Source organism: Somniosus microcephalus, chromosome 7 (assembly GCF_052327205.1).
Source record: "Somniosus microcephalus isolate GS21.2 chromosome 7, FLI_Smic_1.0, whole genome shotgun sequence".
Lineage (NCBI taxonomy): Eukaryota > Metazoa > Chordata > Chondrichthyes > Squaliformes > Somniosidae > Somniosus > Somniosus microcephalus.
This window is the reverse complement of record NC_140993.1, coordinates 201,683,532-201,710,674: the sequence shown is the minus strand read 5'-3', so window position 1 is coordinate 201,710,674 and position 27,143 is coordinate 201,683,532. Positions and strand designations below refer to the sequence as shown.

Below are 27,143 nucleotides of genomic sequence, written 5' to 3'. Positions count from 1 at the left end.
TAGGTCAGAGAAGATGCGAGTGGATGGTCACAATTTCAACCTTTGAGGTGCTGCAGAACATGATTTGTTTCAGATCACAAAAAGAATTACAGATAGAAAGGCTACAGATTACATGGCTGATGATGCAGGAAGAGCTAGAATGCGAACCCAGGAACTTGGAATACATCTTTACATAAGATGTATTATTTACCTACCCAGAAGGGAAACTTCAGGAGTCTTTCCCCCGCACTGCTGATCCTTTCTCCCACTTTCTAAATTCTCGTTCTACCTGGACCCCTCCCTCTGGCCTCTTACCCTCTCTAGATCTTTTCATTGCGAACTGCCGACGTGACATCGGCCGTCTCCATTTCTCTGCTCCCCTCTCTCACTCCAACCTACCTCCCTCTGAACTTGCAGCACTCCGTTCTCTCCGATCCAACCCTAACATTATCATTAAACCTGCTGATAAGGGTGGTGCTCTTGTTTGGCGAACCGGCCTCTACCGTGCGGAAGCTGAACGCCAACTCTCCAAAACCTCCTCCTACCTCCGCCTGGACCATGACCCCACCAGCAAACATCAAGCCATTGTTTCCAAGCGTGTCACTGACCTCATCTCCTCTGGAGATCTTCCCTCCATGGCCGCCAACCTCATAGTCCCCCAACCCCAACCCCGCACAGCCTGCTTCTACCTCCTTCCCAAGATCCACAAACAAGACTGCCCTGGTAGACCCATCGTTTCAGCCTGTTCTTGCCCCACCGAACTAATCTCTTCCTATCTCGACTCTATTTTTTCTCCCCTTGTCCAGTCTCTTCCTACCTACATTCGCGACTCTTCCGACGCCCTCTGTTACATTAACAGTTTCCAGTTTCCTGGCCCCAACCGTCTCCTTTTCACTATGGACGTCCAATCCCTCTACACCTCCATTCCCCACCAGGACAGCCTTCGGGCGCTCCGTTTCTTCCTTGAACAGAGGCCCAACCAGTCCCCATCCACCACCATCCTCCTCCGCCTGGCTGAACTTGTTCTCACATTGAACAACTTCTCCTTTGACTCCACTCACTTCCTCCAAATTAAAGGTGTTGCTATGGGAACTCGCATGGGCCCTAGCTATGCCTGCCTGTTCATGGGGTATGTGGAACATTCTTTGTTCCAGTCCTACTCAGGGTCCCCTCCCTCACCTCTTTTTCTGGTGCATTGATGATTGTATCGGTGCCGTTTCCTGCTCTCGCCCTGAACTATATAAGTTCATTCACTTTACTTCCAATTTCCACCCTTCCCTCATCTTCACATGGTCCATCTCCGACTCTTCCCTTCACTTCCTTGACTTCTCCGTCTCCATTTCTGGCGATCGGCTTTCGACAAACATTCACTACAAGCCCACCGACTCCCACAGCTACCTGGACTACACTTCCTCCCACCCCGCCTCCTGTAAGGACTCTATTCCATTCTCCCAGTTTCTCCGTCTCCGCCGCGTCTGTTCTGACGATGCCACCTTCCATACCAGTGCTTCCGACATGTCTTCCTTTTTCCTCAACCGAGGATTCCCCTCTACTGTGGTTGACACGGCCCTTGACCGTGTCCGTTCTATTTCCCGCAATTCTGCCCTCACCCCTGCCCCTCCCTCCCAGAACCACGATAGGGTTCCCCTTGTCCTCACCTTTCACCCCACCAGCCTCCACATTCAATGGATCATCCTCCGTCATTTCCGTCACCTCCAACGTGCTCCCACCACCAAACACATCTTCCCCTCACCTCCCCTTTCAGCATTCCGAAGGGACCGCTCCCTCCGCGACACCCTGGTCCACTCCTCAATCACCCCCAACAGCCCTTCTCCTTCACCTGGCACCTTCCCGTGCAAGCGCAGGAGATGCAACACATACCCTTTTACCTCCTCCCTTCCCACTGTCCAGGGCCCCAAACACCCCTTCCAGGTGAAACAGCGATTTACTTGCACTTCTTGCAATTTAATATACTGTATTCGCTGCTCACGATGCGGTCTCCTCTACATTGGGGAGACCAAATGCAGATTGGGCGACCGCTTTGCGGAACACCTCCGTTCAGTCCGTAAGGGTAACCCTGAGCTTCCGGTCGCCTGTCACTTTAATTCTCCACTTTACTCCCACTCTGATCTCTCTGTCCTCGGTCTATTACATTGTTCTAATGAAGCTCGAGGAACAGCACCTCATCTTTCGATTGGGCACTTTACAGCCTGCCGGACTCAACACTGAGTTCAACAATTTCAGATAATAATCCCTGCCCCCATTTTTCATGCAGTATGATTTTGCCATTCCTATTTGCAACATTTTCACAGCATATTCTTTCAATTCCTTCCTCCCCTCCTAACCACGCCCCCCCCCCCCCCCAGTCATCTCTGCACCTGCTTAATATGTTACATTTCCAGCTTTTTCCAGTTCTAATGAAGGGTCCCAGACCTGAAACATTAACTCTGTTTCTCTCTCCATGGATGCTGCCTGGCCTGCTGAGTATTTCCAGCATTTTCTGTTGTTATTCCAGAAGGGAAACTGTTTGTCATTTTTACTACACATACACTCTTCGAAACTTGTGACAGGAACCTGGAGTTCGAGGCATCCAGGCGTTCATGGGTAGGAGGGCCGGACACCTCCCATTGAGAGAAGAGGCTGCTTTGGAGAGCGTTTCCAGGAGACGCTGGTAGAGGACCTACATTCTCAGGAGGATGGCACTGGTCACTCAGATGACAATCATAGCACAGAGCTGGCTGAAGGAGATAGGACCCAGAGAATAAGTCACTTTAGGGTGAAAGGCTTCCTGCTTTTGGTGGATGCCCCTAGCCTTTTTGTAGAAGATTTCCAGGCTGAGATCAAAGGCATGGGTCTACCTTTATTTGGGTATTGATTGGTTGAGCAAGTAGAAAGATATTAGTAAGAGGAGGAGGAGGAAACATAGTAGGTGGACTTGGTAAAAAAAAAGATACAAAATAATCTTGAAGTGCTGTATGCTTCTGAGCTGTGTGCTGGACCTGCTGTATAGTTTTCAATTTATTTATGTACCAAAACCAGTACATGATCATTTAAAAAAAATAGAATCTCTACATAGTGAGCTATAGAGTGAAGTGGCAGATAAGCAGAACATTAGCAGGTGCAAACACCATGAACCAACACGTGTTGGCAAGCACTTGGGACTCTTAAAGACACTCGTCCTGAAGAGAGGTCCTTTTTCCCCACCCCTCCCTAAGTTTCCCCATGACCTTCTCTTCCAGCTGCCTGATGTATGTTCACATGTACTACTGGTCCTTTTGTGATGTTCAATGAATCCCAATGGGGATAACATTATGCCAGACCTTTGCTCTCTCTCTCTTCCACCTCCACATGCTGTGAAAGAATTCCCTAAATCTTACACACGATAATATAGGGAAGCAGTTCACAAGCATGCATATTGGGCAAAGAAATGGAGAGACTTTGAGATACACGGGATAGCCAGGAAAACAAGGGGAACTTGGAAGTACAAGGTTTCATCTTAGTGATATTCTGTTCCTTCTACAGTAGCTTTCTGGACAGTTTCCAAATTCCATCCCCTCTTTCTCAGAGTTCTCAGATTCCTCTTCAGACACCAAGATAGGTTCATCAGCTGAAGAGCTTGGGCTGCAGATAATCATCTGTGCAAACATGAATGTACAAATTATTAATCCATATTATCTAAGGATCTAATATTGTTTAAGCATTGAAATCAACTTTCTTTTCAAATTTATTGGAAAGCATCAACGTTACAAATGTGTTAAAACTGATGCACAACATGATATTCACATCCATATCAAGTTAAACTACATTACAGGCTTTTGATTGAAACACAATGAATGAGATGAGGTATATACACATTTAAAATATACATACTGAAAGGTACTTACCACATTCAGAGGAATCTTAATTTGGTGTTCTCCTCTCAGATTTTAAAATCAAGAGCTACCTTCCTTTCTGGTGTCGTCAAGGTTTCTCAAGGAGGCAAAATTATCCGAAGTTGAATGTGTATCCCTTGAGCTGTGGTACCATTTAGGTAATTCTTGCATTCTTCTGTATTCTCAGTGACATGAGACACTTTATGGAAGACCCTATGATTTCATTTGAGAAACTCCTTTTACCAAAACTTCTCTCACTGAAGCAAGGACTCCTGGTTAGTTTTGAATTGGTTCTCTTTTGTTCACATGTACTTTTTAGAGGACTTGCATCCAGCACAAACCAAATCAGATTTGTAACAAAAAAGGGCAAATGGTTCATTTCTAGTTAAGGCGATAAGTTTTCATAATTTTATATTCCTATCCCTATAAACTGCAGCAAATGCTCATCATTTGTGTCTGTTACTGCTGTAGATTTTTTAATGCAGGGTACTTTCACAGTGTTTTTAAGCATTAGGGAATTCCTGAGTACTGGATTTTATACTTAGCAGAGACACATACTAATGAACCTAATTACAACTTTCACCAATAATCAACTGCAGTAATCTAAAAAATTGTTAACTTTATACCTAAATTGATGATTTATAGATCCTGCACCGATGCCAATTGGAAACCCCCCAACCCGCCATGCAGACACTGGCACCCTCACAGGGGCCCCTGTCCTAAGTTCTGAAAAACAGAGTTATTATTCCAAACATTTATTAGCATACAGCAAAATAAATAATGCATTAGTAAATCAACAAATACAGACAAAAATGAGAATTCTTAAGACACTGTGGTCATGGTACAGTATATCCAGCCCGACTGATAGACATTTGACACCCTCATCGATCTGAAGAATAAGGGTAGAAGTGTACATCTGAAAATGTCACCATTTATTCAACTTTGGCGAGCATCAATATATTGGCGATTGTTCTGTTGTGGCATCACCCACAGCAGTGTAATTTGTTGAAGCTCATCAATCACTTTAGCAACTTTGGTTCTCGTGCTGGTCAGCGCCAGAGTCAGAGACAAAAGGACATCTTAAGTTGCAAATCTTACAGGATGAGCTGCAGGAGAGTTTGAGGACCAAACAACTTTTGGCCTCGAGTTGATATGGAGCAAGGATCTTGTTTATTTCTGAGCATTCCAAATAGCACTCTGTTCTCTTTCTGACCTGGAACTCTTCATTTTCAGTGAGCTATAATCCAATGCATATTTTCAGCAAAGCACTGGGTAAAGCTGTCCAATCTTTACAAATTATCTTCCAGCTTATTATAATTTCGCAATAAACTCTGCTGTTTACTGTTAAGTATGTGTATTGTATTGAACAATTAACACAAAGACTTAAACGTATAACTCAAACAGGTCTTTACTGGTTGGAGGTAGGGACTATACGTAGGTCTTTACTTCATGCCCACAGGCGGGAACTGAGGGGAGATCAGTACCCACAGTACTATTTATACCCCTATGGCCAGGAGTGGTACTGCGTATCACTACGCCCAACAAGTAGTGCAGTCCTGTCCATAGGTTCAAAGTAGCACACATATTACATACACAACATTCCTCCCTTCCTAGCTTTACAGTCATCTCCCCATTTAACATAACGTAATAACATATATACATATATAACTTCAGGTTTACATAACAGAATAACATAGATACATAGATAACTTCATGTCAAAACAGATCACAGATTCAGTCTCTGCGGAAAACAGTTCACAGATTCAATCTCTGTGGTGGAGTCGGTTCACGTTGCTGGAGTGACTCATTCAATAGTCCTTCCATGGATTTAACAGTTTGAACTTCCGAACTGAATTGGCTCCGTTCGGAGGGACCACGTGTGTGATCTGGTAGAGGTAATAATGGTTCAGATGGGTCATCTTCTGTTTCGACTTTTCCTTTTCTGCTTCTTGGAGACTCTCTGGGCTCCACTGTCAGCTGCCAGCTGCATGCGCAGTTCCTCCTTCTCTCCCTCCTTTTTCCGTAGTAGAGCCACCTTCTCCCGATGTTCCGTAGACTTTCGGTGCTCCTCCATGATTTCTGTATGGTGGGAGTCGAAGTTACAAGTTGGGCAGGACAGGACATAGTAATATTCGGTGTCGTCCTGATCTAGGCCAGCGAGAGGGTCTTCTATTTCCTCCATACCCAGCTGGGCGTTAGCCAGCTTTTGTTCCAAGTCCAGACATCTTTCCTGAAGAGACTTCTTCATGCGTACCTCTTCATCCAGCTTTTTCTGGGCTTTCAGCAAGTCGTTTACTAATGACCTCATTTGAGATTTTACTACTTCAACTTCTTTTGGAGATTGATTGATCGGACTATTCAATCCCTCTACCGGAGCAGCTGTTTCAGCGGTCTGTTGTTCTACGTTGACATGAGTCAGCGTACTTTTGGCATCCAAGGGCTGCTCTGTTGCAGTCATCTCAGTCTGTGTTGCCACCTCAGCTCTTCCAATAACCTTTGAGAGCTCCGAACCCCTTTCGTTTGAATATTGAAGTTCGTGTTCAAGTTTTTCCCATTTCAGAGTCCTGTCCTTCAGCATATGCAGGAGTTGGCTGACCGTTAACTCCTCTGACATCAGACGTTTTGTGTGCTCCTGCTCCATTTTCTCCATCAGCTGCTTCTGTTGTCTTTCCAGATTCTCCAACTCTATATCAAAGAACTCTTTCGTTGCATTCAACTCTTGCTCACAACGGCGAAGCATTTGTTCTAATTGCTGTTGTAGTTTGAAATGGAGTTGAGTTCGAGCCCGGTGTCCCTCAGAAATGGGCACATCAGTAGACTTGCCAGACTCAGAATCCACAGTTAAACTATGTTGTTGTTGCTCAGTGGAATTCTGTGCTGAAACTTTGTCTTTTGCACCTGAGTTGGGCTTACCATCATCCGTTCCAGAGTCTGGGCCGACTATCTTCACCGAGTTCTCACTCGTTATTGTTTGTAGGAAATGCCAGTCCATATTCATTTTCCTAATCCACTCCCGTCCTAGTAGTGGAGAACCTCCTTCAGATATCACATATAAGTCCATTATTTGACTGTCTTCGCCCTTGTGGACCACTGCAACCTCTATTTTCCCGATGGGGTACACTCTTTGCCCCGTGTATGTTTTCAATATAATCCCCGTATCCTGTAGGGGAATATGTTGGAATAACTTTCCGTAATCTTTCTTATTTATGACCGTCAATGCCGATCCAGTGTCCAATTCCAGTTTTACTTGGACTCCTTCTATCTGAAGAGTGACCCAAATTGTCTGGAGGTCTGCACCCTTACCAGCGTTGAGTACTCTTAAGCTAGCCAGTTCATTACAGCTTAAGCTAGCCAGTTCATTACTGCTAGCGTCTGAATCGGACTCCTGTTCGGTCACCTTGTGTACCTTTGCGTATTTTCCTTGCGGTGACTTCTTGTTGCTGGTCTTCTTCCCTGACCTGCATACTCTAGCTATATGTCCAAGCCTACCACAAGTTCTACATTCTTGGTTTTTAAACCAACACTGGTTCTGATCATGCGTTGTCTTTCCACAACGATAACATTTGCCAGAACTCACACCCAATTTGTGTGCACTGAGCTCCGGTGACCGTAGCTGCATTACTGCCGTGCCTCTCGCTGCGGCTTCGTGTGCTGCTGCCATAGTGACCGCCTTCTCAAGCGTCAGCTCATTCTCCTCTAGCAGTCGCTTTTGTGTATCCTGTTTAAATAAACCACACACAAATTTGTCTCGAAGTGCCTCTGTCAGTCCCGTTCCAAACTGGCAATATTTCGCTAATTTACGCAATTCCAGCAAATAATCAGCATTGCTTTCATGCTGTAGTTGCCTTCTGTCGTAAAATTTAAATCGTTCCGCTAGCATCAGCGGCGTGGGGTTTAGATGATCTTTCAGGACAGTAACAATCTCATCGAACGTCTTATCCGCCGGTTCATCTGGTGATAACAGGTGTTTCAATTGCCCGTACGTCTTCGCACCCATTAAATTTAATAATGTTAGAGCTTTATCTTGGTCATGAATTTTATTGGCCTTACAATAATTTTTTACTCTTTCAACATATATGGCCCAATCTTCGAGGTCACTATCAAAGGTGCTAATATTCCCGTGTTTAGGCATTGTAGATTTGCAATTTCTCAGATTTTATTTTGTTTACTTGTTATCAAAGATGGCGGCTTCCCGCTCTTGCCGTCGTCCTCCGCCCACAAAATGGCGGTTTTCCCGCGCTTGGCGGTCTTCACCCGTCCCCCGACGCCGTCTCCCTTCAGCCCCCGAGTGCGGCCCTTATCTTCGCCGCGATCGCCCGAGTGCGGCCCTTATCAGCGGATGCGATCGCTGGATCGCGAAGTGGCTCCCGACCGAAGCGGCTCTTGCTCGCTCCCTCCCGGGCTCTGGCTTACCCGCTCGCGCGTTTCACCGCGGCTCTTATCAGGGATTGCGATCGCCCTTATCTTCTCCAACTTCCCCAGCCCTGTCTTTGCAGCCAACACTGCACGGCTTACCCCACCACCTAGGTTGAACAAGGAAACTGCAGAAAGACTTCTGTCAGTCGCTGGAAGCTGTCAGGATGTTTGCTGCACTCCAGTGCTCAGTCGCTGATGGAGGCTTCAGAGTCCTAAAGCCTGTCGCTTCTAGTGGGGTGGTGATGTTTGAAACCTCTCTTCAACTGCCGCAGGGTAAGAACCTGACTCGTCGCCAGTGTTAAGTATGTGTATTGTATTGAACAATGAACACAAAGACTTAAACGTATAACTCAAACAGGTCTTTACTGGTTGGAGGTAGGGACTATACGTAGGTCTTTACTTCATGCCCACAGGCGGGAACTGAGGGGAGATCAGTACCCACAGTACTATTTATACCCCTATGGCCAGGAGTGGTACTGCGTATCACTACGCCCAACAAGTAGTGCAGTCCTGTCCATAGGTTCAAAGTAGCACACATATTACATACACAACATTTACCTGGAAGAGGTTATGACTTATCATGCAGTATCATTGAACAATGTAAACATTTTCCACAAAACTAAGTAACTGAGAAACATCCATGGCAGGATGAGTCGACCTTGAAACTGACTTCAACTGAAACCAAGGATAAATCAACTGAAGGAATGACAGTCAGCTTAGTCCTTGACCAAATTTAACTTCCAGCTCCAGTCATCCCCAATGAGAAACACCAAGAGCTAACATGAGGCATTTGACACCTTTTCTTAATCTCAAAACCACATCTAGTTTTCTCTTGAATTCATTTATACAATTTCCTTCAATGGCCTTCCCCGATAACTTATTCCAAATATCTTTTGTGTGAAATACTTTTGCCTGAATTCCTTATCAGCTGCTAAATACCTAATTTTTAGGTCATGTCCCTTGTTTTTTAAACCCTTTATCGGTGTTAACAATTTTTTTGTATTAACTCTGTCAATCCCTTTCGTAAGATTGCAAATTTCCTTAAATAACCTTGAAGTTTCAATTTCTGAGATCTGGTATCTTCTTTGCTGCCCTTTCATACCGACAAATCCTTTGTATTGTATGGGGATCAATACTGCACACACTCCTCCAGTACCATCACTTTCTTTGATTTGTGTCCCTCTGCTGCCCACTACTTTATTTCTTTTTCTCACTGCAGTCAAATTGTGGACTCACGGTTTCAATAATTTTTCTACAGTAACTCCCAAATTGTTTTCTTGATCAATACACTGCATGACTGTATAAATCCCTAAGTTTGGTTCCTTGCTCCCAGGCTAAATATTTTGTCTAACTTGAACTATAGTTTTACCTTGTGGAACTTGAACTGTATTTATCATCTACTATGCTAGTTTCCTAAAAAAATCCAAATTTTTCTGAATCTGACTGTATTGCTCTTCATTATTTGCTCTACCTTCAATCTACAAACTTGGAGAGCTTACTTTTGATGCCTTCATCTGAGTTATTTATATCTATTATAAATAATAGGAACCAAAACCAAAAGCAGCTAATTCTGTTCACTCCTTATGGCATTAAGAAGTGGCTGAGTGCACTGGACACAGTGAAGCTAATTCATCTAATAGCCTAACTCTCCCATTGAAGCTCATCTCTCTAGTACCCTAAAACTATTTCATCAAACTCCATCTCTCAAGAACTTTAACTTTCTCTATAATCAGCATCTAACTATATAGAGAATTCCCTAATGTTTTGTCTGTACTGTTCTGTCAGGTAGATTATCCCAAACATTTGGCACTTTTTGAGTAAAGAAGCTTTTCCCAATATGTATTTTAAAATTACCTTTCATAAGTTTAAATTTACATTTCTGTCTTACTTTGAAGTGATAGTCTTCATTACTTTATAGTACCAATACATCTCATTGATGCCACTTAATATTTATACACCTCGATAAACCTTAACAATCATCTTTGTAAACTGTAGAGTTTCAACTTCTCATTTGTCTTCGTTCCTCATTCCCTAAGTAAACAGGAATTTTAAATAGTACAATTATGACCATTATAAGCTAAACATCAAGGGGGAAAAATTCAGTTGAGGGTGCTAACAGGGTGCAAAGCAACTAGCGCCTGGACACGGCAGCGCCAACGCCTCCTGCGAAATTCTGCAGATTAGCAGCGGCGGTAACCGTTAGCACCTAATGCGGCGCTGTGCCACCGATGACATCATCGCCATGTGCAGTGCCCCGGCCACGATCTTCGGTAGCACCCCCTGACGCTATGTCTGACAGGGTCAGGGGGGCCTACTTGCGGCCGGGGCGGCGCATATTAAAGGGGAGGTGCCGGGTAGCCATTTTTGTTGCTGGCCGCCTGCCAGCACCTGCCCCTGGTGCTGTCCCCGGCCTTCTGTGCAGCCCCCTCCGCGGAGTGCCGGCTGGGCTCTGTGAGCCTGGCACTTCTCTCGAGTGTCGGGCTCTTTTGCCAGCACTCCGATCCCTGGTGGCCCAGCTGGGCCCCGGGTTGTGCTGTGCTAGGCCCCTCCCCTTTAATAAGGGGAGGAACGCCTGCAGTACCGTGGCGCGACGTGCCGCAGAGTGTGGTGCTGTGGTATGTAGCGCCGTGATATTCACTCACAGCGCCCCAAGAGGGAAGCGGGGTGCTTTCCAGTAGTGCCCCGCCTCCCTCTTGGGGTGCTACCAGTGAATTTCGGGTGCGGGGGACGCTAATTTTTTCGGGGCGTTAAAAGTAGCGTCCCGGTGAAGTTAGCGCCCCAAAGGGGGCGCAACTCAATTTTTCCCCCAAGACTTCTGTGGGTTTCCTCATAATCTCAGATGTTTCGACACTGCAGAGGATAATCTTATAAACAGAAAAATCATGCATTTCCTGCAAAACTCTTTAGCTCCAATTTTCTATCCTTACAATTCTAATATGTAAAGTCTTTATAGTTGTTTGACAAACAATGACTCCTACATCTATAAAGTGAGTAGGTAATCTACCTTCCCTGAAGACTGAACAAATAGCCTTTGGGAAGATCATAAAGTCAAGAAAAGGCAGCTGGGATCAATACCTTGTGAGATTGCCACAATATAGGGATTGGGAGTCATGAAGGAGACTGGCAGGAGGGAGCAATGTAACATAGCAAAAACCACATCAAGTGAATCAGAAAGAGTAACATGCACAGATTTCAAGAATGCCTAATTTCAGAGGCATTTTTGTAAGAGTGAATCAGAAACCCGAGGTAAGAAGAAACACAATAATTTTATACTTGTAACTGTATTACTCACCTGGGACACATAGGTAGGGAAGACAGTCTTGTCCTGCCTGGCAACCCTTTCGATTTACCTCACACACGTGGTTATTGGGGCAGGCATTAGGATTGCATGGATGGATCACCTCTGCAATAATGCCTTGGAATGGGCTTGGAGCTGTCAAAAATACATAATGGAGAATGGCTGAGATATACCTTCTGAAAGGTTCTTCATTCTATTTAACCCATGGAAAACCTGTCAGATTGAGGATTCGTTTTTAAAAGTATCCGATAGGTTTACACACACACACACAAAATCACTTGATCCACACACACACACAAAATCACTTGATCCAATTAAAACAGAATTTCTTTATCCGACACATTTTTTAACATGGGATAAACAAATTAAGTTGAGTTACGCAGAGCTCCTCAAACTAAAAAACGAAAGAACTTGCACTTATGTAATGCCTTTCAGGACCTCAGCACTTAACAGCCAATGAAGTACTTTTGAAATGCAGTCACTGGTATAATGTAGGAATTAATTAAATGTCATCCTGCATAAAGTTATATTTGAAATACAGCTGCTTGCCTATTTCAATATTGGAAAGATAACCTGCAGAACATTTCTTCAATCGTTAAAACCTGCCAAAAAATATTAATATTTATATATCTGTACTTGTTTTCCTTACCTAAACCTTTCCACGTCTCTCATCTCCTTAAAAAGTACCTTTTTAACAAAGCTTTTATCCACCTGTCAATTTTTGTGTGTTTATGGTCCTGTGAAGTGCCATGGGATGTTTTACTACATTAAAAGCGCTACAGGAAACTTTGTGTTATCCAGAGGCTAAATGTCCGGCAAGCTCGAGCCACCGGCAAAAATCAGGAGCCGTTTCGTTAGGTTTTTTTTCTTTTCGTTGCTTTTTTCTCTCAACAGTCAAGCTCTGTAGCTAAGCAACAGCTTCAGCTAGAGATGCTACAGAGACGCTTGCCGACTGTTTAGAAGCTGTTGCTAAGCAACAGGGTTTGTTGATTCACACGGAGCTGAAAATCTCCGTATGTTTCAACATCAGCACTGGTGTGTCCGGCAGTTTTGAGGGAACAGCAACAGCTCGGTCCCGTCGGTGCCGGATAGCACAAAGTTTCCTGTATATAAATACAAGCTGTTGTTGTCTCCAATAACATTAAAGATCCCATGGCACTATTGGAATAGCACACAGTTCTCCTGGTGTCCTGGCCAACATTAATCGCTTAATGGCTTCCACATTTGCCTGCAAAACAGCAGTGACTGCACTTCAAAAAGTAATTTGCTGGTTGGGAAATACTTTGAGATGTTCCAAGGATGCCATAAAGCATTTAGATAAATGCATGTTGTTTCTTAGTTTCTTACTACTAGTTTTCCAAAAAAATGCAAAATAAACAAAACCATCAAAATCTTGTTCAGTATACATACCAAGGTACTTTTTGAGTGGGATGCAATTCTTGAAATCATCAATTGGGGATAAGAGATTGCAGATAGTTTCGGCAGTCTGTCCTGCTGGAAATTTACTGTGGTCGCCACAATTTGTAAGAATTTCTACGCAGTCTGACCTACAAAGGGAGCATAGATTTTGTAAAATGAACTTCCATGAACTGTCAGATCATACCACATTGAAAAAAATGTGAACGTGTATATAACTTAGAGCAGTTTTGGAATGTATGCAGCAGCGATATAGGACCACCAGTCAGGTACACGGATATAAAGAGTAAACCCGACTCCTTGCATCAGAATGCATTTCAGTAAAATGACCAGAACAAATGCTTGCTGTTTTTCTAGGTACATAGTCAAAAGATTAGCAAAAAGATGAGCATCCAGTTTAGTATGTTCCCGAAAAAACCTGTTTAGCTTCATGCAATAAAGCTGAGCCGGGAGGGGGGTGGGGGGGAAATAGACCAATTGTGATCTAGCTGCGGTCCTGGCATGGTAAACAGCTGCTGCACTTCCTCGCTCCAATGGTGTCGCATTAGTGAGATCAGCCGCCATCTGCAAGTGTATCGATAGCTGTGATGTGAAAAGGGAAGTTGAGTGTGCAAGGATAATGATATCAGAAAGTTCAACCCCCAGTCCAGGGCTTGAGTGCAAAATCCAGGCTGACACTGAGGAAGTGCTGCATTGTCAGAGGTGCCATTCTTCAGTTGAAACATTGAAGGCAAGTATCCCATATGCCTTTTTAACCACTTTATCTACCTGCCCTGCTGCCTTCAGGGATCTATGTACATGCACACCAAGGTCCCTCTGATCCTCTGTCCTTCCTAGGGTCCTACCATTCATTGTGTATTCCCTTGCCTTATTAGTCCTCCCAAAATGCATCACCTCACAATTTTCAGGGTTAAATTCCATTTGCCACTGTTCTGCCCATCTGACCAACCCGTCTATATCGTCCTGTAGCCTGAGGCTTTCCTCCTCGCTATTTACCACTCCACCAATTTTCGGGTCATCTGCGAACTTACTGATCATACCTCCTACATTCATATCTAAATTATTAATGTACACTACAAACAGCAAGGGACCCAGCACCGATCCCTGCGGTATTGCACTGGACACAGGCTTCCAGTCACAAAAACAACCTTCGACTATCACCCTCTGCCTCTAAGCCAATTTTGGATCCAATGTGCCAAATTGTCCTGGATCCCATGGGCTCTTACCTTCTTGACCAGTCTCCCATGCGGGACTTTGTCAAAAGCCTTACTGAAGTCCATGTAGACTACATCAACTGCACTACCCTCATCCACACACCTAGTCACCCCCTCAAAAAATTCAATCAAATTAGTCAGACATGATCTTCCCTTGACAAAGCCATGTTGACTATCCTTGATTAATCCTTGCCTCTCCAAGTGGAGATTAATTCTGTTCCTCAGAATTTTTTCCAATAATTTCCCTACCACTGATGTTAGGCTCACTGGCCTGTAATTCCCTGGTTTATCCCTGCTACCATTCTTGAATAATGGTATTACGTTAGCTATCCTCCAGTCCTCTGGCCCCTCCCCTGTGGCCAGAGAGGTTCTGAAAATTTATGTCAGAGCCCCACAATCTCCTCCCTTGCCTCACACAGCAGCCTGGGATACATCTCGTCTGGGCCTGGGGATTTATCCACTTTTAAGCCCGCTAAAACCGCTAGTACCTCCTCCTTCACAATGCTAATTTGTTCAAGTATATCGCAATCCCTCTGCCTGATTTCTATGCCTACATCATCCTTCTCCATAGTGAATACAGATGCAAAATATTCATTTAAAACCTACATCTTCCGGCTCTACACACAGATTGCCACTTTGGTCCCTAATGGGCCCTACTCTTTCCCTGGTTATCCTCTTGCCCTTAATATACTTAGAAAACACCTTGGGATTTTACTTTATTTTGCCTGCCAGTGTTTTTTCATGCCCCCCTCTTCGCTCTCCTAATTTATTTTTTTAAGTACTCCCCTGCACTTTCTATACTCCTCTAGGGCTGCCACTGTTTTTAGTCCTTTGTATCTGCCAAAAGCCTCCCTTTTTTTCCTAATCCATTATTATTTCTTTGATGCTTACCTGTTGAACTCCCCTCCCCTCTGCACTTGGTTCTGTCCAAGAAGCTGCTTTTATGTTGGTTTCTTGCCGTTTTAGTTGCTGCCGGCTCCTGACGTATGACCCTTGTGCGGCCGGCAGCAACTGCAAGGTAAACGTGCTGGATCCGCCAAGGCCGGTAACTGGGATACCATTAAAAAAAAATTAAAGTGGGTCTCCCCAATAGCTGGCCTTAGTGTCTAGGTGGCTGGCCTTAAGTGTACTTGGCAAGTTAACTTGAGGGTTGCCACCAGCTGCAGGAGAACCATATATCAGGAGCCAGCAAGAAAGCAACATAAAGACAGCTATAAAAGGAACTTGTTTTTTCCCGATACCTAAATGGAAGGATCCAAGTCGAAACATTAGACAATCTTGTTGCATTCCAAATGCCGACAGCCCTGTCGTATATTACCAGCAACTTCCATTTTGTTAATTTCCACCATTTACAGTTTTCTTCCCCCAGTCATCAGATCTCCCTCTGTGCTAGAGGTGATGTTAATTACAGAGTGTGCGCCAAAGTGGCTTCATTACAACAGGGTTCTATCTCGGCCCACGCAACACATGGAATTCCACACCCCCAACTCAGGTTTTATTTCCCCATAAGAGAAGGTATAACTTCCACTATTTTATTTAATAGTTAATAGCAGTGAGTGGTTTATGAACGTGGAGGCGAATAGGGCTGGATCACAAAAAAACTTAGTGAGATAAATACTACTGTAAAAGTCAGTGGCACACAAAGGGACTTGTCTAACCATACAAATGGTGTCCAACAGTAAGAACCTGCATTGGCTGCGCATGCAGTCTTTGTATCGTTGAGACTATTCCACTCGTCTCAATATACAGGGGAGACTACTGATGTTTACATGTCTTTCCGATGAGATGTTAAACTGAGGCCCCGCCTGCCCTCTCAGGTGGATGTAAAAGATCCCATGGCATTATTTGAAGAGGAGCAGGGGAGTTCTCCCCGGTGTCCTGGCCAATATTTATCCCTCAACCAACATCACTAAAAACAGATTATCTGGTCATTTGCTGTTTGTGGGAGCTTGTTGAGTGCAAATTGGCTGCCACATTTCCTATACTACAACAGAGCCTCCACTTCATTGACTGTAAAGTGCTTTGGGACATCCTAAGGTTGTGAATGGCGCGATATAAATGCATGTTCTTTCTTAACTGCTGTAAAGGATATGTCAATCTCTTTGGCTTAAAATGGGCAGTCACAATCCACATGAACAGTCAACTCCAAACTGCTAGCTTATTACACTGTATTTACTCCTGGTCAATCATCCTTTTTTCGCAAGAGGCGTCGTGAGAAAACTTGCATCATCACCACAAATGGCAGTCGGCATGAGTCCTAGGGACTGATGTAATGCTGTATCTGGACTAACCAAAGCAGGCCTCAGTGGGCTGATGCTGAAACATAAGTTACTGGCTGTGCTGTACTAATCGCACACTGAAATATTTCCCATTGCTCCATTGTTTTACCAATTAACTTCTTCCTCCAATTTACTCAGGCGAAGCCCTCTTTCATCTCTTTGCATTTGCTCTTTTTCAGTCAATCAACTTTGTTTTTAACTGATCTTTCCTTCCCTGTTTTAACGTTAACGCTAATTATATTTTGATTGCTTGTCCCTAATTTGTCTCCTCCCTTCCTGTTGCTGACCTGCTCTAGGAACCATGACCCAGAACCACATCCATTATTGTATCTTTCCTTGTCGATTTACACACCAACTCAGAAAACAGCACTGAATACATCTGTAAGTCCCTCCCTCAGATGTGTTCACACAATTGAACTCTGAATAAAGACCTCCATTTTTACTGCCCTATTGCTTCTGCAAGTGCATACTGCTCTAAATTACCTGCAGATTACCTCCTTGATTTCTTTAACAATTTGATGGTCTTCATTGCTTTATTCCGTAGCTCCACCCACAGGCTCTATCTGTATATTATCACTGGATATATAGTTCCTTTCCACTGCTGAAACCCCTTCCTTAATAAATACTAAACTCCTTCCTATTCTGCTTTCCTCATCACTTCTAAAAATGTTCTAACCTGGAATGCGTAGCTGTGAGTGTAGCTTAGTTTCAGTTCAAGTCATAATATTTTTCTGCTACAAGTATTGCTTCTCCTTACCCAATTTTATTCCCTGTGCTTCTTGCATTAGTGCACATACATTTCAGCACTTTTCCCTTTTGCTCTTGGTAACCATTGCTCCTTCACTACTTTTTGTCTTCACACAGCTATATGTTAATCTCCTTCTTGTCCCCGCTAAGGTAAGGCTCACTATTCCTCTCTCCTGTCCTCTCATGTGATATCTGGTTTGTCCTTTTCTCCCCTATCCTTTGAGACTCGTGAAACCTCCTCTATTATAGTGAACTACTTGGGAGCCTCAACACTCAGCAGCGTTCATAATTTTGGTCCACCTTGCCTGTTCCTCCTTCCTTAAACTACTATTTAATTGTAACTAAATATATTAGATCCTTTAGTCTGTAAGTATCTGGTCTGTATGGTAACATCTGACATTTTGAAGAAAGTTGGATAATTTGGCACAAGATTGCGTTAAATCCAGTAATTGATTGCTGCATGTAGGGTCATTGATAATCTCTCAAATACACACCTCTGGGCAAACAGAATATAGAAAAGCTACAGGTTTCCAGATTTAGAGTTTTTTGAAGATGTAACTAGTAGGTTGGATAAGGGGGAAACCAGTGGATGTGGTGTATTTGGATTTTCAAAAAGCATTTGATAAGGTGCCACACAAGAGGTTATTACACAAAATTAGGACTCATGGGATTGGGGGGTAATATATTAGCAATGAGGATTGGTTAACAGACAGAAAACAGAGAGTAGGAATAAATGGGACTTTTTCGGGTTGGTAGGCTGTAACTAGCAGGGTACCGCAAGGATCAGTGCTTGGGCCTCAGCTACTTACAATCTATATTAATGACTTAGATGAAGGGACTGAGTGTAACGTATCCAAGTTTGCTGAGAAAGTATTCTGTGAGGAGGATGCAAAGAGGCTGCAGAGAGATATAGACAGGTTGACTGAGTGGGCAAGAACATGGCAAATGGAATACAATGTGGGGAAGTGTGAAGTTATCCACTTTGGTAGGAAAAACAAAAAAGTAGAATTTTTTTTTGGTGAGAGACTGGGAAATGTTTGCATTCAGAGGGACCTGGGTGTCCTTGTACACGAATCACTGAAAGTTAACACGCAGGTACAGCAAGCAATTAGGAAAGCAAATGGTAGGTTAGCTTTTCTAACAACAACAACTTGCATTTATATAGCACCTATAACGTAGTAAAACGTCCCAAGGCGCTTCACAGGAGTATTATAAGAATTTTTTTTTACACCGAGCCACATAAGGAGAAATTAGGGCAGGTGACCAAAAGTTTGGTCAAAGAGGTAGGTTTTAAGGAGCGTCTTAAAAGAGGAAAGAGAGGTAGAGAGGCGGCGAGGTTTAGGGAGGGAATTCCAGAGCTTAGGGCCTAGGCAACAGAAGGCATGGCCACCAATGGTTGAGCGATTATAATCAGGGATGTTCCAGAGGGCAAAATTAGAGGAGCGCAGATATCTCGGGGGAGGCGGGGGTTTGTGGGGCTGAAGGAGATTACAGAGATAGGGAGGCGTGAGGGATTTGAAAACAAGGATGAGAATTTTGAAATCGAGGTGCTGCTTAACCGGGAGCCAATGTAGGTAAGCGAGCACAGGGGTGATGGGCAAACGGGACTTTGTGCAAGTTAGGACATGGGCAGCCAAGTTTTGGATGACCTCAAGTTTACGCAGGGTAGAATGTGGGAGGCCAGCCAGGAGTGCGTTGGAATAGTCAAGTCTAGAGGTAACAAAGGCATGGATGAGGGTTTCAGCAGCGGATGAGCTGAGGCAAGGGTGCAGACGGGCGATTTTACGGAGGTGGAAATAGGTGGTCTTAGTTATGCTGTGGATATGTGGTCAGAAGCTCATTTCAGGGTCAAATATGACACCAAGGTTGCGAACAGTGTGGTTCAGCCTCAGACAAATGTTCAGGACAGGGATGAAATCAGTGGCTAGGGAACGGAGTTTGTGGCAGGGACCGAAGATAATGGCTTCGGTCTTCCTAATATTTAATTGGAGAAAATTTCTGCTCATCCAGACTGGATGTCGGACAACCGTGAAGGGGTCGAGAGAAGTGGTAGTGAGGTAGAGCTGGATGTCATCAGTGTACGTGTGGAAACTGACGCTGTGTTTTCGGATGATGTCACCAAGGAGCAACATGTAGATGAGAAATAGGAGGGGGCCAAGGATAGATCCTTAGGGGACACCAGAAGTAACAATGCGCGAGCAGGAAGAGAAGCCGTTGCAGGTGATTGTCTGGCTACGATTAGATAGCTAAGAATGGAACCAGACGAATGCAGTCCCACTCAGCTGGACGACAGTGGAGAGACATTGGAGAAGTATGGAGTCGTTAGCCATGTCAAAGGCTGCAGACAAGTCACGAAGGACGAGGAGGGATAGTTTACCTTTGTCACAGTCTTAAAGGATGTCATTTGTGACTTTGATGAGAGCCGTTTCAGTGCTGTGGCAAGGGCGAAAACCTGATTGGAGGGATTCAAACATGGAGTTGTGGGAAAGATGGGCACGGATTTGGGAGGAGACAACATGTTCAAGGACTTTGGAGAGGAAAGGGAGGGGGACAGTACCTGAGGAGAGAGAACCATTAACAATGTCAGCTAACATGGGAGCCAGAAAAGGAAGTTGGGTGGTCAGCAGTTTGGTGGAAATAGGGTCGAGGGAGCAGGAAGTGGGTCTCATGGACAAGATGAGTGCGGAGAGCTCATGAGGGGAGATCGGAGAGAAACTGGAGAAAGATGTGAGTTTAGGGCTGGGCGGGGGGAACCTTAGAGGAAGTTTGGCTCAGTGGGCTAGGGGAAGGAAGGGAAGTGGCAGAGGCAGCTGAACGGACGGTCTCAATCTTAGAGACAAAGAAGTCCATGAGCTCCTCACACTTGTCAGAGGTGAGGGTGGAGGAGACAGGGGTGAGGGGTTTAAGAAGACTGTTAGCAGTGAAGAATAGAAGCCTGGGTTTATCTTTGCATTCCAGAATTATTCTGGAATAGTGACCAATTTTGGCAGACAAGAGCAGGACCCCATAGTGCTTTATGTGGTCCAGCCAGATCTGGCTATGAATGGCTAAACCAATTGTCCGCCCTATCCGTTCAAGTCTGCGTCCCTTGGACTTAAGGGAGCAAAGATGAGGGCCGTACCAGGGGTAATGGCCAGGGTGAGAGAAATTGTTTTAATCGGGACTAGGGCTTCAAAGGTGATGGTGAAGGTGTGGTTGACCAGATCGGTAGCTATAGAAATGTCATGGTGAATGGAGGGCCAAAGGCTGGACAGTTGGGATTTCGTAAGTGCAGTTGTAAGAGAGTTGGAAGAAAGTTTTTTTTATAGGGCTGGACACAGAAGGAAGTAGGGTTGGGGGGCGTGGGTGGAGAGTGATACAAGGAAGTGGTCAGAGATGGCCTTATCTGCGATTGACATGATGGGAGTAGCGAGGCCACGAGAGATGGCACGGTCGAGGGGGTAACCGTGAATATGGGTTGTGGAGTTTACATGGAGGAAGAGATTAAGGAAGGATAGGAGGCTAGTGAACTCAGAGGAAAGAGAGCATGATGAATTGAGATGGAGGTTGAAATCACCGAGGATGAGAAGTCGTTCGGTGCAGAGGCGGAGGGAGGAAAGCAGTGAAGATATCTCGGTAATAAAATCGGGAACAAAGGAATTAGAGTCTAAGAGTAAAGAAATCTTACTACAATTATACAGGGCATTGGTGAGGCCACACCTGGAGTACTGTGTACAGTTCTGGTCTCCTTACCTAAGGAAAGACACACTTGCCTTAGAGGGAGTGCAACGAAGGTTCACTAGACTGGTTCCTGGGATGAGGGGATTGCTCTATGAGGGGAGATTGAGTAGACTAGGCCTATATTCCCTAGAGTTTAGAAGAATGAGAGGTGATCTCATTGAAACATATAAAATTCTTAAGGGGCTTGACAGGGTTAATGCTGAGAAAATGTTTCCCCTGGCTGGGGAATCTAGAACATGGGGTCACAGTCACAGAATAAGGGGTCGGCCATTTAGGACTGAGATGAGGAGAAACTTCTTCACTCAAAGGGTTGTGAATCTTTGGAATTCTCTACCTCAGAGAGCTGTGGATGCTCAGTCAGTGTATATTCAAGACAGAGGTCGATAAATTTTTGGGAACAAAGGGAATCAAGGGATATGGGGATAGAGCGGGAAGGTGGAGTTGAGGTAGAAGATTAGCCATGATCTTGTTGAATGGCAGAGTAGGCTCGAAGGGCCAAATGGCCTACTCCAGCTCCTATTTCTTATGTTCTTATGTTCTATAGGGGACAGGGACCATTTACAGGAACTGTGAGTAAACAATTAAAAAAAAAAACAGGTACTTCCACAAGAACAAAAAACTCAGAAATTTTACCTGCAAGTATTCGGAGTTACAATACCAAGATTATCAGTATCAAAATATCTGTTGTCTGGAAAAGATGCACCGTGAAAGGACCTGCAAGTCTTAATTTCACATTGTAAGGGAGTAATGTTGCAATTTTTGCTCTCAACACCTCGTCAAATAAAAATAAGTAATTCAATTTTTGTTTTTAATTGGAAGTGACAGAATCCTCGTTACTCCACAAGAGACAGCATTTTGCAGGCGGGCAAGGTACCAAACTGCAGTTTGCTGTGCCCTCCTACCATACTTGTTTTTCCAAGCAGTGTGTGATACAGCGACTGAAGCAACAACACTACTGTGTGCTGCTCCATATGACATGAAAGGCAGATAGTATGAGGTGAGAAAAGCTTGATTAGGCAATTCATTGCTCAATTATTTTATTAAAAAAGTAATTACATTTTTAACTGTCCCTTCATGACAAAATGAGTGCGTAGTAAATTTATATTGCATACAACTGCTTCAACATAGTAAAAACATACAAAGAGCAAGGGAAATAAGGAATATATAAAACACAAGCCATGAAAAACACACCCTATATTGAAGTGGCTAACCATATGATGCCTTGATGCCGCAGTAAAATGGAACTTACTTGCAGATACTACCTCCAGACTTGCTGTGGCATGGCTTGATTTGTAATGAACAGGCAACTGCTTTCCACATTTCTGGCTGACAGGTCTTAATATTTTGCACAGGTATGTTCATAAATGGCATCTTGATGGTCCCTTTCTCCCAAAGTTTCATGTCATTCTTGGCTCCTTGGTCCGACTGAGCATTGCAACTTCGGAACAATTCTGTGGGTCTAAACAACATAAAATTTCACTTGCTGTTTGTTCAGCATGGCAGATTACTAACTTCAGCGATTATCCCTTCATTGACTAGTTCCTTTCTTACACTACATTACATTTACATTTCCAATGACAATCTGAACTGTTTTGTCACCTTTACTGACATTCTCACTGAATGAGCTGTTGTACAGATGAAACATCTGAATTCACCAGGCTACTAATTTGATTGTAAATAAATGCAGCACTACTTTAAAAAAAATATTCACCAACAAAAATGAGAGTAGAACTCTTTTGTGAAATGACCAGAAAAATAGGAGAAAAGCAGAAAGTACAAATTAGTAATCTAGACCAATTACAACAACTCCTGCTCTTGGTGTTTGTGTTAATTTTGTGCAGCACAGCTCAATTATATTCTAGATGATGACAAACTATGATATTGAGCAGGATTAAACAATGATTCAGGTCAAAATTTATATTACTATCAAACTACCATTTGGACATTTTTAAGCCAAGATCCATACAGAGGGGAAGACGGACCAGGTATTCAGCTACGTGTATTTAAAAAGGGGTCAGGTTAGAACTTAAAATAGCAGCACAGAGGATGTTTGCAATCCCAGTCTCATTAAGGTGTTGGTGGAGCAATTACTTTCTTTTTAAAACAACTTTCCTCCTCTTGTCTCTTGAAAGCCCTTTGATGCCTCTCTTCATATGTGAGCGTAGACAGTGAGTAATGGCTGATTATTTGAATGTAGCTGATCCAGTTCTTGTTCAACATCCACACACTCGCACTTTCCAGAAACAGTCATCCGATAGCAATCTGGAGTGGGAACCTAGGCCAGTTTTTCCCCTCCCTACAACAGGGACATCAATTTCAACTGGGGTAGCAGTTGGGGTACTATCCTTTTTGATTTGGATTTGGATTTGTAGGGAAAAAAAATAAAGTTATGACATGAATTTCATCAGAGTCAGGTTGAAGTTCACAGAGAAACAGGTTGAAGGAGGATCCTGTTCTTGAAGCTTGCATTGAGCTTCTTTGGAACACTGTAGGAGACCAAAAACTGAGAGGTCAGAGGGGGAAGCCAAGATGGTGAGCCTCAGGTAGGTCAGGGCCACACGTAAGGATGGAGTGGAGGTGTTCGACAAAGTAAATCACCAAAAACTCAATAATGTTTCCCTTCTTACTGATCTATCGCTGATCATATCCTTTTCTGGTACTTCTGCGGTTCTTCCTTCACTCTCCTCTGGAACTACCAAAGCGAAATACTTGTTAAGTATTTCCGCCATTCTTGATTCTATAATATGATATTGTCTTATTGGCCCACCCTCCTTTGGTTATTTATTCCTTCAGCACAGCTATCAGAATGGTACTGATGCATTCAGATGCCACAATTCAAATTCAGCTCACAGCATTACAGCTCGAATGTAAAATATCAACTCTAAACCCAGGCTTCTGAGAGGGGCTCAGGCCTTCAAGTAAAAACTTTAATGAAACATTAAAAGACACAAGAGACAATTCAATGGATAAATTTATAGGGAAATATGTAATTTTGTTTGAACCCTTACTTTGCATACTCAAAATTTCAATTACTGAGAAAAATCAAAATTTTCAGAAAGCAGTTTGAATGATTTGCAAATAAAAATCATCCAATGGCCAGAGCCTGTAACTGAACAGAGACGAAGCAGTTTAAAAAAAATACATTTAACAGCTGCTGTGAGACACCAGGCGAGACTCATTCTGTGACAGGCAAGCTGTGACACCTTTAGCAATGAAAATACCCATCATAGTGCCATCTACAGGCATAAGAGGTATTGTAGATGTTTATAATGGGCTTTGCATTGCACCATGCTGACACAGAAATTTTCAATACAAAGCATATCCCGTTCATTGATCTCCTACGTTGCTACACACAAGGAGTCGAGACCAAGCATGGTCACCAGGTGAAACAGAGTTCGAGGGCGGGGGAGAATTGGACCAGGACTTGCAGAACCAATTCAGACTCCATTTTAAAGTCATACATACTGGGGTAAATTTCCGCTCAATTACGCTGGTTTTTTCGGTGCAATTTGCCCAAAATCAGAGTAACCCGTGCAAATGATCGCCGAATTTTAAGCGCAAATTTCGTTCAGCGCAAATCGAGTTTGAAGCCGGCTCCGCCCACAAAACTATTCACGCCCCCAGATGAATTAATCCCCATTGGGAGTTTCCGCTAATTGTGCTCGTTTGCAGGCCTTCGAGGAGGCTCTAAAAATTAAGCTGGTTCTTTTGGGTGCAAGGACACCAATAGGCACGTTTTAAAAGCTTTTGAATGTAATTTTTAAAAAACTTACTAAGAAACTGACAACGAACCGCAATATAAGGAGCAAAGGTTCTGTGTATTTTTTAAAAAGTCATTTAAAATCGGGTTACTCACAGGTATGGCTTGACACTGTGATTAAAAATGCTTATTTTTTGTGATAAACCCAATTTCAGCTGTATTAATCAAACTGCACGAAGTTACCACTCTTAAATATATCACAGAATTTCTTTTAAAGCAATTTTTCCTTTAAAAATTATGTTTTAAAACGCTGCCCGATTGTACTGGTTCATGGCAAATTTTGCGTTCGGTGATATGCAAATGAGTTTGAGCAGAAATTCAAGGAGAAAATAACTTCTCAAAACCAGTGTAATTTTGAGCACAATTTCGCCCGGATCGTCGATTGCGCTCAAAGCGGAAACTCTACCCCACTGTCCTTATTTTCATATTTCCATTGTAAATTCCTATGTCTACATTTATAATGGAAACTGCCTATGTAAACTTGTCACACTGTATATACATCCTCCTGCCAATAGTGGCACTGACAGAAGAGTGCAAGTACAATATGACAAGTTTACACGGCAGTTTCCATTACAAATGTGGACATAGTAATTTAGAATGCAAAAAGTTGACACAGGAAGTGCACATAGACACAAGTTTGTTCTGATACATTATTATAAATATATTAGGGGTCATTCCAAAGAACAGAGGCAACAATATTAAAGCCCTATTACCAACTCATGCTCCTTAGGAGCATGGGTCATTCTAAGGCAGTTCCAGTTCTCCAATCTTTCCTCATAGCTCATCCCTTTGAGACTTGGAACACTATTGCTGTTCTTTTCCGCATCCTTTCCAATGAATGATTACTTTTTGTGTCATGGTGATTAAACTGAACATAGTACGTCTTACAATTCTTTTTTAATTTCTTCACAACTGTGACATAGCGGGAGTTCAAATCCAAAGAAAGTCGATGGGGGAAAAATTCTGTTGTTTTGCGCCTCCTGTTAGCGCCCCAAACATTTAGTGCCCGGGCGCGGCGCCGCCAACGCCTCCCGCTAACTGTTAGCACCCTGCGGCGCTGCGCCGCCAGCGATGACGTCATCGTCGTGCGCAGCGCCCCGGCCACGATCTTATGTCCGACGGGGTCAGGGGGGACTACCTGCGGTTAGTTAAAGGCAAGGTGCGGGGCGACCATTTTTGTTGCTGGCCGCCTGCCAGCACCTACCTCCGCTCCCGTTCCTGGCCTCCTGACCCGCCCCCCACCCCGAGCAGTGGCACTGCGCTCCATGAGCTAGGCACTTCTCTCGAGTGCCGGGCTCTTTTGCCGGCACTCCGATCCCCGGTGGCCCAGCTGGGCCCCGGCTCACGCTGCGCAAGGCCCCTCCCCTTTAAGAAGGGAAGGAAGGCCAGCAATACCGCGGCGCGACGTGCCACGATATTCCCTCGCAGCGCCCCAAGAGGGAGGTGGGGCGCTTCCAGTAGCGCCTGTTTCCCTCTTGGGGCGCTACCACTCAATTTTGGCCGTGGGGGCGCTAATTTTCCCAGGGCGCTAAAAGTAGCTCCCCGGCGAAGTTAGCGCCCCAAAGGGGGCGCGACTCAATTTCTCCCCCTATATATTTTTTATATCCATTTATGAGGATTATATTATCTGGTCACTTCACTACTCGCTGAAAGAGTCTTCCAGCTGTCTGTCTCTCTCTCTGCTGACTGGTTTTCTACATGTTGGAGAGGATACAATTCAATGGGATATGCAACGTTCCCTCTAAGCTGCGTGGCTGTGCAGTAATGGGAAAGATCCTGCACAGGCCGCTCACCAGCTTTTAGATTGTAAATACCGTGCATGCGCCGAAATTGAAAGAGACAGCTCATTAAAAGAAACAGGCCGCACAGAACAAAGCGCAGCTTACAGGAAACATTGGTAACATGTCACTTCAAAGGAATTATTTCTACGCCAAAACATTGTGATTGCAAAGCAAATAGAAACCATTTAACATAGACTTCTGGTTTTGTCCTGAAATCTATTAAATTAAGATAAAGAGCTTGGTAACACATACAGATGGGCTTGGGTATGGCACCTGGGTGGGATTTGGAGTACAGCGAGTCATCAGTTTATTCTGATATAACAACAGAAAATGCTGGAAAAACTCAGCAGGCCAGGCAACATCGTGGAGAGAGAAATAGAGTCAATGTTTCAGGTCGAAACCCTTCGTCAGGACTGAAAAAACACAGGAAATGAAACAGATTAAAAGGCCAGTTTGGGGGCTGGGAAATGGGGATGAAAGAACAAAAGAGAAGTGAAGAGACATTAAGAGGCATTCAAAACGAGACGAGATGGTGATAGGACTAGTAAAGAGACAAAAGACGGCTCTAAATTAGGTGTGAAATGCGCTGACAGAATGAGAGACAGCTGCCATGAATCATCCTCTGCCATTTCCGCCACCTCCAACGTGATCCCACCACGAA

General features: G+C 44.0%; 1 protein-coding gene across 1 annotated transcript in view; it reads right to left on the bottom strand.

The window, feature by feature from the left end:
• The window catches only part of reck (reversion-inducing-cysteine-rich protein with kazal motifs), a 250,308-nt gene that overhangs the window by 86,130 nt on the left and 137,035 nt on the right, over nt 1-27,143 (bottom strand). The window contains exons 12-14 of the mRNA XM_085993983.1: nt 22,191-22,400; nt 12,976-13,112; nt 11,560-11,700 (exon numbers count right to left, since the gene is read on the bottom strand). Coding sequence (XP_085850109.1) covers nt 11,560-11,700; nt 12,976-13,112; nt 22,191-22,400 — 488 coding nt within the window. The remainder of the gene's footprint in view (nt 1-11,559; nt 11,701-12,975; nt 13,113-22,190; nt 22,401-27,143) is intronic.